A 17,153-nucleotide genomic window follows, 5' to 3' on the forward strand; every position below is an offset into this window, starting at 1 on the left:
GAGGAGACATAATCCCGACCAGGTCCATCTTGTCTGGCGACTGTTTGGATTTGGAAGCGCCATGTAAATATGTCGCGCAGATTCCACGCGCGGTTCTCCCTGATGCACACTAGTAATTCTACCTCATAATGTGCAATAAATAGGAAAAATGTCTCTGTACATATAATACATGGAAAATACGTGAGGGTCCTACTACTACCCGATATAATGTCGCACTCAGGTGGGTAATATTACACTCGGTCCTGGGCATGACTGGAGTATACGGGGGAATGTGACGAAAGTGCGGGCGGGAAGAGCAGGCTGCTCCAGCGCTACAGGCCGGGCACAGAGAAGGGAGGCGGAGGCTAGGGAGGCCGCGGTGCATTGTGGGCTGCCCCAGAGCGAGCTGAAGCTGCTCACACACACAATATGTGTTGGCTCGCCAAAAAGGAGCAGGCAGGGTGCCCTCCACAGCATGTCATGTAACCGGGGAAGGGGCCTGTGAAGCGGCTTGGCCTTTCCTGCGGGGCAAGGAGACGACCCAGTGCGCAGGGGAGCAGGGCTTCGGGGCTGTGGGAAAGGCGGGCAGGCATGTCTTTCAAGGAGGCCAAGCCTGGGGAGAGAAGCAGGAATCCCGAAGACCATGGCAGAAAGCAGAGCACAAGTGAGAATGGAGCCTTGTTTTCTGTGCAGCCCGGGTATGGCGGGCCGTGCAGTGTCCGCCGGAGCCTCCGCTCACGTCTTCTTGTTTCTGGCTTGCAGGCTGGATGAACGGCATGGAGGCGGGCAACCAAGCCGGCAGCTCTGGCGAGAAGAAGAGCCACCACTGGAAGAGTTACAAGCTGATCATTGACCCTGCCCTGAGGAAGGGGCAGCACAAACTCTACCGCTACGATGGACTGTGCTTCAGCATGCCTGTACGTGGTGCCAGCCCGTGCCCATCTGTCAGAGCCCGGGGTGTCCGCCGGTGCATGTGATGGAGGCGGCCTCTGGCTGCACAGCTTCATAAACTTCTTGGCTTTTGTGTTTGCAGAATCCTGGGGTTCCCCCAGTGGATTGTGTGAGAGATCCCCGGATCGGAAGAATCTGGACCAAAAATAAGGAGGTCGATTTACCTGTGCCCAAGCTGAAGGTATTTACTAAGCAGGTTGTTGGCATTGTGGTGACTGATCCTGCAATCCACACAGGTGGTAAGTGATCACAGGCATGTACTGGTCTGCAGATGTCACACAGGAGACCCCCACCTGCAGGGCACACCATGCCATATATTGTGTATACCCAGGCTGCAGGGCACACCATGCCATATATTGTGTATACCCAGGCTGCAGGGCACACCATGCCATATATTGTGTATACCCAGGCTGCAGGGCACACCATGCCATATATTGTGTATACCCAGGCTGCAGGGCACACCATGCCATATATTGTGTATACCCAGGCTGCAGGGCACACCATGCCATATGTGTATACCCAGGCTGCAGGGCACACCATGCCATATATTGTGTATACCCAGCCTGCAGGGCACCCCATGCTATATATTGTGTATACCCAGCCTGCAGGGCACACCATGCCATATATTGTGTATACCCAGCCTGCAGGGCACACCATGCCATATATTGTGTATACCCAGCCTGCAGGGCACCCCATGCTATATATTGTGTATACCCAGGCTGCAGGGCACACAGTGCCATATGTTGTGTATACCCAGCCTTTTGGGCACCCCATGCCCTATAGTGTAGGTGCCCAGCCTGCAGGGCACAGCATACTGTGTGTGTCCCATAGTGTATGTATCCAGGATGCCGGCGCTGGTGCACATGGCTCCATGTGTTACATTGTATATATTGTCGGGGGAGTTGCTGATTGCTCTGGCGGGTCCCCTGCGATCATCCATTCACCACCCGGACCCCGTGCAGCGATGGTCTTCGCTGATCTGTCGTTTCTTCCCTTCAGATCGACGAGTTTTATGTCGGCCCCGTGCCCCCTAAACAAGTGACTTTTGCAAAGCTGAATGACAATATACGGGAGAACTTTCTCGGCGACATGTGCAAGAAGTACGGAGAGGTGGAGGAGGTGGAGATCTTGTACAACCCCAAGAACAAGAAGCACCTGGGCATTGCCAAAGTCATATTTGCCACCGTGAAAGGCGCTCGGGATGCGGTGAAGCATCTGCACAATACCACCGTGATGGGCAACGTCATCCACGTGGAGCTGGACACGAAAGGTGAGCGATTCCCGGCAGGAGGACGCCGCTCTAACCCGCTGACAGTTGTGTCCCGGCGCGTCACGTGTGCCAGTGTTGTCAGTTGCTAGGAGATGCGGGGCCGGCTGTCAGCGCTACTTGGACAAGTTTTACTTCATCGCGGTGCACGTCTCCAGATCTCACTGCTCGGGGACGGTGTGTGCGTGCAGGAGGGGGACGATGTGCGCGTGCAGGAGGGGGACGGTGTGCGCGTGCAGGAGGGGGACGGTGTGCGCGTGCAGGAGGGGGACGGTGTGCGCGTGCAGGAGGGGGACGGTGTCTGCGTGCAGGAGGGGGACGGTGTGTGCGTGCAGGAGGGGGACGGTGTGCGCGTGCAGGAGGGGGACGGTGTGCGCGTGCAGGAGGGGGACGGTGTGCGCGTGCAGGAGGGGGACGGTGTGCGCGTGCAGGAGGGGGACGGTGTGCGCGTGCAGGAGGGGGACGGTGTGCGCGTGCAGGAGGGGGACGGTGTGCGCGTGCAGGAGGGGGACGGTGTGCGCGTGCAGGAGGGGGACGGTGTGCGCGTGCAGGAGGGGGACGGTGTGCGCGTGCAGGAGGGGGACGGTGTGCGCGTGCAGGAGGGGGACGGTGTGCGCGTGCAGGAGGGGGACGGTGTGCGCGTGCAGGAGGGGGACGGTGTGCGCGTGCAGGAGGGGGACGGTGTGCGCGTGCAGGCGGGGGACGGTGTGCGCGTGCAGGCGGGGGACGGTGTGCGCGTGCAGGCGGGTGTGCGCGTGCAGGCGGGGGACGGTGTGCGCGTGCAGGAGGGGGACGGTGTGCGCGTGCAGGCGGGGGACGGTGTGCGCGTGCATGCAGGAGGGGGACGGTGTGCGCGTGCATGCAAGCGGGGGACGGTGTGCGCGTGCATGCAAGCAAGCGGGGGACGGTGTGTGCATGCAGGCAGGCGGGGGACGGTGTGTGCATGCAGGCAGGCGGGGGACGGTGTGTGCATGCAGGCAGGCGGGGGACGGTGTGTGCATGCAGGCAGGCGGGGGACGGTGTGTGCATGCAGGCAGGCGGGGGACGGTGTGTGCATGCAGGCAGGCGGGGGACGGTGTGTGCATGCAGGCAGGCGGGGACGGTGTGTGCATGCAGGCAGGCGGGGACGGTGTGTGCATGCAGGCAGGGGACAGTGCTGGGAGCCTGTGCTCTTCTAACTGGAGAGGGATTATAAGACTAGGCATAGTAATAACTGCTGGCATGTACTGTAGTGCACTCACCACAGTGTCCTCCCCTGACGGCTCATATACTGTTATGTATAGTATGGCCATAGTGTCCTCCCCTGACCGCTCATATACTGTTATGTATAGTATGGCCATAGTGTCCTCCCCTGACGGCTCATATACTGTTATGTATAGTATGGCCATAGTGTCCTCCCCTGATAGCTCATATACTGTTATGTATAGTATGGCCATAGTGTCCTCCCCTGATAGCTCATATACTGTTATGTATAGTATGGCCATAGTGTCCTCCCCTGATAGCTCATATACGGTTATGTATAGTATGGCCATAGTGTCCTCCCCTGACGGCTCATATACTGTTATGTATAGTATGGCCATAGTGTCCTCCCCTGACCGCTCATATACTGTTATGTATAGTATGGCCATAGTGTCCTCCCCTGATAGCTCATATACTGTTATGTATAGTATGGCCATAGTGTCCTCCCCTGATAGCTCATATACTGTTATGTATAGTATGGCCATAGTGTCCTCCCCTGACGGCTCATATACTGGTATGTATAGTATAGCCATAGTGTCCTCCCCTGATAGCTCATATACTGTCTTGTACAACACTCCGCATGCTATGGCTATAATAAGGACAGCAGACATCTGTTGCTCAGGGATCAGCTTATTAAGGCTGTAGTAGTTACAGTTCACAGCTTTTAGACTGTGTTGTACAGAAACTGGCATAGTATGACTGCAATAATTACACCCTGGCATCTGTTGCTCAGGGATCAGCTTATTAAGGCTATAGTAGTATTATTTGACATATACTATGCATGCTATGTGATAATGAGCATAATATGGCTATAGTAATAACACCTGACCCTAGTATACTGTGCTAAAGGAGAATGATAAAGTGGTCCTCTACTGTTACACCTCAGTTTTATGGTAGCACGTTAATATTTGATTCATTGTTATGCATTTCTGCTTTAAGTGAATGGGAAATGTTTGTTCATTCATAACAGCCCATCTTCTGTACATAGAGATCAAATCTGGAAGACCCACTTTCACTTTCATTGTCTAGTGTATTGTTGGTTAATGTTTTCCATGGCTTAGTTACTTTTAAGTGTTTTTATGTATCTGATGTTATTTACACTGAAAAGACATAGTTGTATCATAGGCTACTGCTAGTGGCTACTTGTGTTCTGCACCAGTTGTTTGTCTTCATGTATTGTTTTTTGTGATTGTCATGCAGAATATGTTGTCAGAGGTGATATATGGTCTGTGTTATACTACCTTTTATTATTCATATGCTTCTACAAGTCTGTGGATCCATATTATATCCACATTGCAGACACTTAGACAAGGGATCAAATCTCCTGTTTGTATGAGGTCTAGTTATGTAAGAAAATATCATAGGGACAGATGTTAGTGTGCATAGAGCACAATGCTACAGTTTTAGACTTTTTCTAAGCATACATTGTATAATCAAGTTTATTCTGCTCAGGAACCACAAAAATAAGAAGTCTAATTATGGTGACTAAATTGCTTTGTCATTAAACCCTTGTCATCCCTGTAGTCTACATTTATTGTAATTAGTGATCACTTGTATCATAACATGATTATGTTTCACATAACTAGGTTATAAATTTGTCCCAGGGTCCAGTCTTTCAAAACGTAATGTGTACGTATTTTGGTTTTAGATGTTTTGCTATATCACTTCTGTACGTAATATGCAGTATTGTGGTAGTGTATAATGATTACTAGATATGATTACATCCATACACTTTCAATGATGACTTATTAAAAGTTTATTTTTTTGTGTTCATTGTGACAGATAGTTATGAATGGTTTTTGTTTGTACTCATGTCTGCTGATTGAAAGACATTAGTAGATGAGTGCAGAGTGTAGCTGTCATTTACTTCTATATGTGCTGGGACCTACTGCGCTCTGTCGGGGGGTAGCACAGGCCTGTTATATTAGGCGGCTTACAAACAGAACATGTTTTTAACAAGTGTTTGAAATAAGAAAATATATTTTAGTTTCTTGTCCAAATAAAGTAATTTTAGCCAATAGAAAGTCGTTTAGTGATTGATGTCGTAGCGAGTAAGGATCCAACTCGAAGTGCCTTGTACTAGAACTTAGTATAATCTACTCCAAGTGCATAATAAGCTGTGAATGTGCTGTCATATATTTATACGTACTTTATCATTTATTTAGTGCCTCAGTATTTTTTGGGGAACTTAAAGGGAACCTATCTTGAAAATACAGTCCCATTTGTAGGTATCATGTTATAGAGCAGAAGGAGCTAAGTACATTGCTGTAAAGTTTTGTGATTTGTGAAAAAAGATTCAGTACAATTTGTGTTTTAATCACTTAATCCTCTGCTGTTTCTGGGATTTTTGGAGAGATAGTTGTCATTGACTGATAGGACCACAAATCCCCTTCCCCACTCTATAATATGGTACCTGCGGCTAAGAATGCATTTTCATGCTGACAGGTTCCCTTTAAACATGTGCATATTAACAGAAAATTATGCCAAATATTTTGTTCTTCATTCTGATTTGTCAACAGATTGCCTCATCATCTCCTATTCGGCTTGCAGGCAATATACAAAACTTTTTTAGACAATCTGGTACTTCATGTATTAGGTAGTATGTTTAGCTTATCTAGATCCCAGTAGTCATTTAATACATAACTGCAGATTTTTTTTTCCAGCTAACGGCAGTCGGTCTGTTTGTTTGAGTTGGAGCTATTTGCACACTTTTGCACAAGTTATTTGGCACGACGATATGAAGAACAATTAGCTGGCTTTAATGTTTTGTGCACGCAGACATCATTGCTGATTTTACAATTTCTCTGTTTTCTGTAAATTGATAGCATTTGGCTGCCATTTATGGTAAAGTTGGCCATAAACATGAAATATTTGTCAGCAGATTTCATTTATTTTTAAGTTTCCCATATTCTTTAGATAAGTTGGCTGAACTTGCCTACTACAGTGAGATTGGCCAACATTCTAATGTGTATGGGGTCTTCACTACAAGTCTTCACCAATGGGTCCGGGGAGAGAAGGATCCACTAAATTTGTGTCCTTTTTTTCGACACCAAGATAAGCCGCGCCAGAGGATTCTGGTAGCAGCTCTCTCATAGAGAACCCAGGAACACAATACCAAGTGCTCGTGTGTATGGGGGAATCGGGAGAGAGAGCTGTCGGCTAAAGAGCTTATTTCTCTATCGCCTCTCATTGGGGGACACAGGAACCATGGGTGTATGCTGCTGACACTATGCACAAAAAAAGTTAGCTCCTCCTCTGCAGTGTATACCCCACCGACTGGCATTATGCACTTCAGTTTAGCTTAGTGTCAGTAGGAGGTGGACACAGGTCTTTCATTAGACCCTTATCTCCCTCAATGTTTGTCGTTTTCTTTCAGGTTTTCCGGAGGGATACAGCGTGAACAGTCACACCTGTAATCCCACAATACAGACTATGAGTACGGCGTGTACTGCCACCCCGTATCCTCATAGATCCCACAGCAGGACCAAGTACCTAGCACACAAGCGTGCTCAGAGGACTGGTCCTAGCAGTTACCAGTCTACCTTGACCTGTTTATTCGGCGGGTCCCACGGGGCAGGGATCGTCGCTGCACTGCAGCGGCCTTGCTGGCAGCCTCACTTTCCCTCCTTGTTCCGGGGGGCTGCTCTGTCTTTCTGGTCCGGCGCGGCGACTTTTTCAGCCGCGCTGCCTTTTATTCCAGCGGCTGGCGGCCGCTCTGTCTCCTGCTCCGACACGGCGGCATCTACAGGCAGCCCCGCTGCCTCCTTCCTCTGGCGGGCACGTTCCTCTGTTTTCTGGCGCGGCGGCCTTGGCAGGCAGCATGCTGTTTGCCTTCCCGCCAGCCGCACCTCTCATTATTCAGCGCAGAGGCCCTCTCTGACGGTCGCCGGCCTCTAATTTAGGCCCCGGCCTACTTCCTGCGCCGCGACTCCGCCCACTTCTGGTTATTACCGGCGGGCTTTTCTCTCGCCCGTCAATCTCTCTCCCTGCACTCTCTGCCCACAGGCGCCATCTTAGTGTCCCTGTTCGCACGACCAACTCCACCCTCTCCAACATTGGAAGCGATTTCCTTCACACAATTTCACTCACGACCTCTTCAGCAGGCCATCCTGTCACAGTGGGACAGGTCTGTCTTCTCCCTGGATCGTCCGATCCGACTCTCTCCCCGGGTCAAACGGTCACTCAACTGGTAGCTGACGAAACCTCTCATCTCCCAGGGCAGGTCCTTCCTTCCAGTTAACTCGCAGGTGGTGACGACGGACGCCAGCCTACTCGGCTGGGGTGCGTTGTTTCGCCACCTGACTGTTAAGGGTCGTTGGTCGCTGCAGGAGTCAGCTCTGCCGATCAATGTCCTCGAGATTCGGGCCATCCTTCTCTCCCTTCGTCACTGGGAAAGGATTCTCAGGGGTCTACCTATCCGAATCCAGATGGACAATGCCTTATGGCATATGTCAACCATCAGGGGGGGACTCGGAGCTCCTTGTCCGAGGTATCCAAGATCCTCCTCTGGGCAGAGGCAACGGTTCTGGTGATATCCGTGGTGCATATCCCCGGCGTGGACAATTGGGCCGCCGACTTTCTCAGCAGCGAGAGTCTCGCGGCAGGGGAATGGTCCTTGCATCAGGAGGTCTTCCATCAGATTTGTCTTCGATGGGGGACTCCGGACGTGCACCTCACGGCGTCCCGAATTAACAGGAAGGTTCCTCGGTTCGTCTCCAGGTCTCGCAACCCTCTTGCAGTGGGCGTCGACGCTCTGGCCATTCCTTGCTCGCAGTTCGTGCTCCCCTATCTGTTTCCACCCCTTCCCTTGCTTCCCAGGCTGTTGAAAAAGATCAAGGTGGAAGTGGTGCCAGTCATCCTGATCGCCCTGGATTGGCCCAGGAGATCTTGGTTTGCGGAGATCGTCAATCTTCTCGCGGAAGCCCCCTGGCGCCTTCCAGACAGACCCGATCTGCTGTCTCAGGGTCCGATCTGCCATCCGAATTCTTGGTCGCTCAGTTTAATGGCGTGGCTGTTGAGACCGCAGTTCTACGAGCATCCGGCCTTTCAGACCGGGTGATTCACACTATGATCCAGGCTAGGAAGCCTTCGTCTTCCAGGATCTACTATCGTACCTGGAAGGCTTACTTCCGTTGGTACGAGTCCAACCGCGTTTCACCTATGTCCTTTTCCCTGACTTCCATTTTGGCCTTCCTTCAGGCAGGACTGGATTCGGGCCTTGCTCTTAGTTCCCTAAAGGGCCAGGTTTCTGCGCTCTCTATCCTTTTTCAGAAGACGTTATCTTCACGGCCACAGAGTAAGACCTTTCTTCAAGGAGTAGCCCACGCTGTCCCTCCGTACAGGGCCCCTGTGGATTCATGGGATTTAAATCTTGTACTGGACGTTCTAAGGGTTTCCCCCTTTGAGCCTCTCAGGGAGGTTTCCCTGTCGGTTCTATCTTGGAAGGTGGCCTTTCTTGTGGCCATCACTTCGATCTGCCGCGTTTCTGAGTTGGCGGCCCTTTCTTGCCGACCTTTGTTCTTGGTTATCCACCAGGACATGGTGGTCCTCAGGCCTCCGCCTTCCTTTCTTCCTAAGGTGTTTCCACCTTCCACTTCAACGAGGACATTGTTTTACCTTCCTTTTGTCCATCTCCGATTCATCTTCTGGAGCGATCGTTAAACAAGCTGGACTTCGTCAGGGCAGTGACGATCTACCTGGCTAGAACGGCCGCTTTCCGGAAGACTGATTCTCTTTTCGTCGTTCCTGATGGCACGCATAGAGGCCTGCCGGCTTCCAAGGCGACTATTGCTCGTTGGATCAGATCGGCAATTTTGGAGGCTTACCGGGTCAAGAACAGAGTGCCCCCTCCTGGGATAAAGGCTCACTCTACCCGGGCAGTCGGCGCTTCCTGGGCGGTTCACCATAGGGCTTCCGCCCTACAGCTTTGCAAAGCGGCAACCTGGTCTTCCATCCACACGTTCGCCAAATTTTACAAGGTCTATACCTACGCTTCGGCGGACGCCAGCCTAGGAAGAAGGATCTTGCAGGCGGCAGTGGTGAGTCCTCTGACCTGATGGAAGTCTGTTTTTCCCACCACAGGGACTGCTTTGGGACGTCCCATGGTTCCTGTGTCCCCCAATGAGAGGCGATAGAGAAAACTGGATTTTTGGTTGCTTACCGTAAAATCTGTTTCTCGGAGCCTTCATTGGGGGGGTCACAGCACCATCCCATATTATTCACTTTCTGTTGTTCTGTGTTCTATGACTGTGCTCATGTTTACAGTTCTCATGTTTGTGGTTATGTTTCAACCTTATTATTTTTCTCCTACTGCTTTCTCACTAACTGAAGTGCATAATGCCAGTCGGTGGGGTGTACACTGCAGAGGAGGAGCTAACTTTTTTTGTGCATAGTGTCAGCCTCCTAGTGGCAGCAGCATACACCCATGGTTCGTGTGTCCCCCAATGAAGGCTCTGAGAAACAGATTTTACGGTAAGCAACCAAAAATCCTGTTTTTTGGTGGGTATAGAGTTGCAGAAATAGAAAATGACACATCCATAGTTGCCTTCAAGAGGTCCTGTGCTGCCACTGATGTTACTTTGACCGTGATGGTTGTAACTGCAGCAGCCAATAACCAGATCTAAGCAGTGAGCTGCAGTGTCATTTCAACTAGTATTGCAGATCTAAAACCAACAGTATGTCCATTTATGCTGTGGATATTGGCTCCCAGATTTTTATAGAAAACAAAGTAAATGAAATGCATGCAGCTTGGTTGTGGGAATCTGGCTTAAAACAATTCAGTTAGGCTTTTAGTCAAGTATTTATTTCAGATTTCACAAAACCTGACTTAAAGCCATGTGAGGCATCTGATCTTGGACCTTTTCATGTTTGAAATGTCCCATGTTGCCTCTCTTGTGCTTGAATACCGTTATTGCAATATACAGAACCTAAAAACATTAGATGCTGTCATGCTGTAATGATAAAGGGATATGCCTTTTATGTCATTGCCTGTCCTCCAGTAATCTGTAGGGAATCCTGGGAGCAAGTGTTCAGTGTCCATGCAGTGTCACCTCTGGTAAAATGAAGCAATATACTGTTCTACTACACATAATATACTAGAACGCTGTCCATGATACAGCTCAGGTGCTGGGTCCTCCAGAGCGAGAAATCCTCTGTGTCCTTCCCCTTCCCTGGTTAATGGATGAGGGTCCTGATTAGAGACTGAAATAACTTCCTCCCCCCCTTTTCTCTTTTATTGCCATATTGAGCTATTTGCCTAGTAAACTATGTAAACAATGGAACAGTATATTCTTAGTTCATACTCTCGTTTTATGTAATATGTCTGCATCCAGACAACAAATGCAAGCAGTACACATTCCTGATTTGTGGATTTGGTCAATCTAAAAAAAAAAAAATAAATTGTGGTTCCTGGGATATTCTCAAAGGGATGCATCCCAGGTTGTCTATACATGCTGAACTCTTTGTAATGTTATAGCAGATGATGTTGTACACTTTGTAATGAGTGGACATTACAAGCTTTATGCTAAACAGTCCATTTGATGTTTTCAGATTTCAGTATCGCAGTGATAACTCTGTTCCTCTCAATTTCATTAAAAGACCATCAGTAGAAAGCCGGTGTGACATCTGGAGTTATGTACGGGGTTCTGTGCTTGTACTGTCAGTAATATATTTTACCTTTCTGCAGGAGAGACCCGTATGCGGTTCTATGAACTGTTAGTAAATGGTCTCTACACACCTCAGACTCTTCCAGTCGGATCTGACTTGGATGCTTCACCAAACGTGAATGAAACGCCACAGGTGAGCAGTTTATTAAGAGCTCATAATTTATTGTGCCGTCTAGCTCATGCAGCACTGTGACATCAGTATTTTCCTCCGTTCCATATGTTCACTACATTATGTTTCTGTCCTTCAATGTTTCTGACCTTTAGGCTATGTGCACATGTTCAGGAATTCTTGCCGAAAATTCCTGGAGAAAAACCTGAAATTTTCTGCAAGAAATCTGCATGCCTTTTTTTGCCGCGTTTTTGGTGCGTTTTTTTCCCGGACATTTCCCAATGCATTTTATACTGGGAAATCCGCAAAAAAACCCGCAAAATTAATGAACATGCTGCGTTTTTTACCGCGATGCGTTTTTTTTAGCGGAAAACGCATCATGTGCACAAAACATGCGGAATTCATTCTAAATGATGGGATGCATATTGTATGCTGTTTTTTTGCGGTTTTATAGCATTTTTATCGGGAAAAAACGCGAAAAAACCGCAACGTGTGCACACAGCCTTAAAACAAAATGTAATCTTGGACAGTAGGGACCAAATTTTAGGTTTAGAATAATTTACATCAAAGCAGATGTCCACTGCAGGTCCATCTTTAACGAGGTCTGCAGGAGACCCTGGCAGGGAAATGTTTTAATTACATACCTGCCATTTGGATGAATGGCCAACTATGTAACGCATTATACACTGCTCAAAAATTACGGGAACACTTAAACAGCACAAAGTAACTCCAAGTCAACCACACTTCTGTGAATTCAACCTGTCCAGTTATGAAGCAACACAGATGGTGATTCAGTTTCTCCTGCTGTTGTGAAATGGAACAGACAGCAGGTTAAAATTATAGGCAATTAGCAAGACCACCCCTATAAAGGAGCGGTTCTGCAGGGGGTGACCACAGACCACTTCTCTGTTCTCATCCTTTTTGGCTCTTGTTTGGTCACTTTTGCATTTTGTAATTGCTGTCACCCCTAGAGGTAATGTACAGTAGCATGAGGCTGTCTCTATAACCTACAAAAGTTGCTCAGATAGTGCAGCTAATCCAGGATGGCACATCAATGCAAGCTATGGCAAGAAGAATAGCTGTGTTTGTCAGCACAGTGTCCAGAGCATGCAGCAGATACCAGGAGACAGGCCAGTACACCAGGAGGCGTGGAGGGGGCTGTAGGAGGGCAACAACCCAGCAGCAAGACCGCTACCTTCTCATTTGTGCAAGGAAGAGCAGTGTCAGAGCCCTGCAAAATTACCTCCAGATGGCCACTAACATCCATGAGTCTGCTCAAACAGTCAGAAACAGACTCCATGAGGGTGATATGTGGGCCCGACATCCACAAGTGGATGTTGTGCCTACAGCCCAACACTGTGCAGGGCAATTGGCATTTGCCAGAGAACACCCAAGATTGGCAGATTTGATATTGGCGCCCTGCGCTCTTCACGGATTAAAGCAGGTTCACACTGAGCACATGTGACAGTCATGACAGAGTCTGGAGACTCCGTGAAGAACGTTCTGCTGCCTGCAACATCCTCCAGCATGACTGGTTTGGCAGTGTGTCAGTAATGGTGTGGAGAGGCATAGGTACTGCCGCACAGCCCTCCGTGTGCTAACCAGGGGTACCCTGACTGCCATTGGATACCAGGATGAGATCCTCAGACCCATTGTGAGACCATATGCAGGTGCACTGTGCTATCTGGGTTCCTTCTGATGCATAACAATGCCAGACCTCATGTGGCTGGAGTGTGTCAGCAGTTCCTGCATGATGAAGGCATTGAAGCTATGGACTGGCCCGCCCGTTTCCCAGGCCTGAATGCAGTCGAGCACATCTGGGACATCATGTCTCGTTCCATGAACCAACGCTATGTTGCACCACAGGCTGACCACGAGTTGACTGATGCTTTAAACCAGGTCTGGGAGGAGATCCCTCAGGAGAACATCCTCTGCCTCATCTGGACCATGCCCAGGCATTGTAGGGAGATCATACAGGTAACCGAAGGTGTCACACACTTCTGAGCATCATTTCCTTGTCTTGAGGCATTTCCACTGAAGTTGGATCAGACTGTAATTTGATTTTCCACTATGATTTTGAGTGTCATTCAAAATCCAGACCTCCATGTGATATTAATTTTGATTTACATTGATCATTCTTATGTTTTATTGTTCTCAATGCATTCCACTACGTAATGAATAAAGATTTGCAACTGGAATATTTCATTCAGTGATATCTAGGATGTGGGATTTTAGTGTTCCCTTTATTTTTTTGGAGCACTGTATATCACTGTATATTATGATTTCCATTTGCCTTACTTATAACCATGTGGAGTATACTTAACTCCCATCTGATGGTTTATTTCCAACATTGCAAGTTATCACCCATCCATTGGATAGGTTATCACTTTCTGATCTGTGGAGGTCTAAATTTTGTTTCTAAAAGGCCCCATCGGAAGAGAGCGATGTCCATACACTGCTCCATTCATTCTCTAAGAGACTGCTGGAGATAACAGAGTACAGCTATCGCAGTGGCCTACATAATGTTGCATGCTTTGAATATGTAATTTGCTAATTGTTTTCGGCACAATGCAGTATACCATTTTAACCGTATAATGATAAGTAATCACCAGATTCCTAGTTGTGTATTTTGTTGCATTTCTGACCCCTGTTTTGAGGAACTGTTGGGGTCTCAATGGTCAGACCCCACCAATCAAAAAGCCATCACCTATTCTATGGATAGCTGATAATTTTTATGTATTACAGAGACCATGACATTGATTTTTCTTTGGTACAATGTAGAATTCATGCTCATCCAGGTTCTGGGATAGCAAAGTATTACAGTTTTCTCTTACTGACTGCCAGTATTGACTGTTGATACAACAGCAAGCGCTGTAGACATATAATGTTCAGACATATAAATTAATGTCTTCTCTTTTTCTCAGAAAGATATCCTAAATGTGAGTGGGGAGGGGGGTCTTCAAGCCTTTTTCCTTTTCTATTTCCTTTCATATGTGGTTTAAGCATGGGTACTACTTTCAGATTTTTTTTTTTTTTTTTTTTGTCTGTTTTTCTTTTTTTCGGATGGATCGTTCTCCCAGAAATCCATTTTGCCCAGCGTTCTTCTTAAATGGCCATGGCTGTGACTCTACAATCATTTTTCGCTGCACTATTTTGATATTCCAGCTTTTAATGATCTTTCACAGATTGTAAGACAAGACGTAGTTTACACCAGACTTGCCCAATATTACATTTTGTGTGAAAGTCTGACACTGTAGGGTGTCAAGTATTTAGATGTTTACATTTGACCTGCTGCTAAAAACGGAAACTTTCAAGGGACGCATTACAAGTGCAACAGAGTCCAAGGCCCCACCAGTATGATCCTTTGCTGCTTTTTTGTGAAGACCTCAATGATTCGGCGGAGAGGCATTTCTTATACAGCTCGAGGAATGCTTGGATGATGAAATAACACTCCTTTTGCTTACATGGCTGTTTTTGCTTATGTGCTTCCTATGAAGGCGACAATTGATCTTACTAGTAGAGCCTTGGACTCTTTTCGATTTCTGTAACTCTTTTAACGTTTGTGATCTTTTTATCAGGCAACATTTAGCTTTATTTATCCAAAATAAGGCCTATTTGGGAAAACGTACTTGCCTTTTGTCTGTAAATACATGATGATAATTTAATTTGGTTTATATATTAATGCTTTTGGATTTTCTTTCACTTTTCTCAGGTTAATGAAACCATAAAACGCACAAAAGAAGCTAGTGTTAGTGCATCAGTTACCCCAAACAGCAGCACCCCATTTTCCCAGGACACAGCCTATTCAAGTTGTCGACAAGATACGCCGAACTCTTACAGCCAGTATACCCCTCAATCGCAAGGAACCCCTCACACCCCTCGTCTAGGAACCCCCTATTCCCAGGACTCTAACTACTCAAGTCGACAGACAACACCAGCATTTCACTATGGGCAGGACTACAAACCAAGAAGGCATGAATCCAAGTTTACGGACGCTTATAACCGGAGGCCTGGCCACCACTATGTTCACAGTTCTCGTAGTTACTCTAGCTCTGATCACAGCTTTAATGCAACACGTTCTCAGCCAGAGACTTCACAGTTTTCCCACACACCGCCCCTGAGCCACTCTGGTTTGTCATCAGCTTTTACTCCTTACCAATCATCTTCAGTTTACTCAGCACCTGATGAAAATCCATTCCCACAGACATCGAGAGAATTAGATTTTCGGAGAACAGCAGCCGCACCGCCGCCACCACCACCACCATCAGAGCCGTTCTCTGATGGTGTATGTAGTTCTGTAAATATTGACTTTATACCAGTTAAAGAGAAACCAGAGGAACCCCCTCCTCCTGAGCCCGAATGTGCCATCGAGCAGAAGTCTGCCTCAGGTGCTCGAACCCCAGATGGAGGGGATACTCCTGGGACACCCACTTTGGAGGACGAAATGCAGCACGATAGTTTGGACTCAAGAATTGAAATGCTTCTAAAAGAGCAAAGAACCAAATTACCGTTCCTAAATGAGCCCAGCTCGGACAATGAGCTGAGGATGGAAGGAAGCCCTATATCATCCTCTTCATCCCAGCTTTCCCCAATCCCCCCTTACAGCTCAAACTCCCAGTATCAGGATGTTACCCCTTCCTCGCGACCGTCTAGCACTGGGTTAGAGGATATCAGCCCTACTCCTTTGCCCGACTCTGACGATGATGATGAGCCAATTCTCGGCACGGCATCTCTCTGCCAGAACTCGAGGTCAGGAACCCCCATTGACCAGATGAGTCAGCCATGCAGGAAAGTAGAAAGCTCAGATGTGAAGGAACAGGTGGCTGGTGATGAAACGCCAGTATCTGAGAAAATGGAGGAGGTAAGTCTTTTTAAGATTAGAACTGTGATGTTCCAAAAAAAAATCACCTCTGCTTTTATAGAGGTTCTGTTTGTTTGTTTGTTTGTTTGTTTGTTTTCTGTAGTGAAATCTAACATGCTTTAAACATGCAGTATTTTTTAGTTGTTTTTAAAATAAATCTCCAGCAATTTATTGTTGCACCCATAATAACCAGCCTTCAAAACTTTAGCTACGTATATTGTTTAAACCGAGTTCAGTCACATCATACACTTTTCCTCCTTCATTATGGGTGTCGGTGCCATGTCATCTTCAGTCTGACTACCAGTCCAATACGTGCCCTCCTGTGCAGATAGCAGGTCAGGCTCTGACTTTCAATTCTTATGGAAGTAAAACTGATAGGTGATTGTTTTATATCTGCGACCACTGTCAGTGGGGAAAAAAATAATGGGCCTCAGTTGCCTGATTCTCTTTGGACTGTTGGCAGGCATGGAACCCTTTATGGACCGCTGAATAGGGGTACCAGAACCTCGCTTCTACAGTATAGCCTGATGGGTCATTAAAGAGAAAGTGGTTGTCGTGATATAACCTTTTATAATCCCCAAATCTCCCAAAATTAATAAAGCGGAAGGTATCACAGGTGTATTGTGCCCTCTGTGAGAGTGACAGGTGCACATGTAGTATATGATTCTTTTACATCCAGGTATATGAAAGTTTGTTTTTAAAATCCTTTCTCATGCAGTTTGTGGTAGCTAATCCAGCTTCCTCTGCCATCAGCTTCTTCTGTACGAGGCTTCTCTGCCATTAGCTTCTTCTGTACATCTGTTCTTCAGTATGAGTCTTAAGTTCCCCAACCCTTCCACACTACAAGGGCCGCTCCTTGTTCTCTACAAGAGTGTATAGATTTGACCGTGTTGCTAGCCAGCCCCCTGAACTTGCTTTTGCTCTGCCAAGCAGCACTACCGCTAGCAAAAACTGGTTTCTTCTGTCTCTTTCAAATTCAAATAGTGTGTAAAGAATGTGATATCGGAGCGCTGAGCACAGAACACGCCACCTAGTGGAAATACAGTGCAATTGTACGAAAAACATTTTCAGCCCGCCTAAATA

The 17,153-nt window shown here is 47.6% G+C and overlaps 1 protein-coding gene across 1 annotated transcript in view; it reads left to right on the forward strand.

Moving 5' to 3' along the window:
* Positions 1-372: 372 nt before the first annotated feature.
* The window catches only part of SETD1B (SET domain containing 1B, histone lysine methyltransferase), a 56,448-nt gene continuing 39,667 nt past the window's right edge, over positions 373-17,153 (forward strand). Inside the window, exons 1-6 of the mRNA XM_077293116.1 lie at positions 373-643; positions 742-896; positions 1,013-1,111; positions 1,930-2,200; positions 11,121-11,233; positions 14,922-16,070. Of these exons, the coding sequence (XP_077149231.1) occupies positions 571-643; positions 742-896; positions 1,013-1,111; positions 1,930-2,200; positions 11,121-11,233; positions 14,922-16,070 (1,860 nt within the window). The 5' untranslated portion in view covers positions 373-570. The remainder of the gene's footprint in view (positions 644-741; positions 897-1,012; positions 1,112-1,929; positions 2,201-11,120; positions 11,234-14,921; positions 16,071-17,153) is intronic.

The sequence above is a fragment of the Ranitomeya variabilis genome, chromosome 1 (assembly GCF_051348905.1).
Source record: "Ranitomeya variabilis isolate aRanVar5 chromosome 1, aRanVar5.hap1, whole genome shotgun sequence".
Lineage (NCBI taxonomy): Eukaryota > Metazoa > Chordata > Amphibia > Anura > Dendrobatidae > Ranitomeya > Ranitomeya variabilis.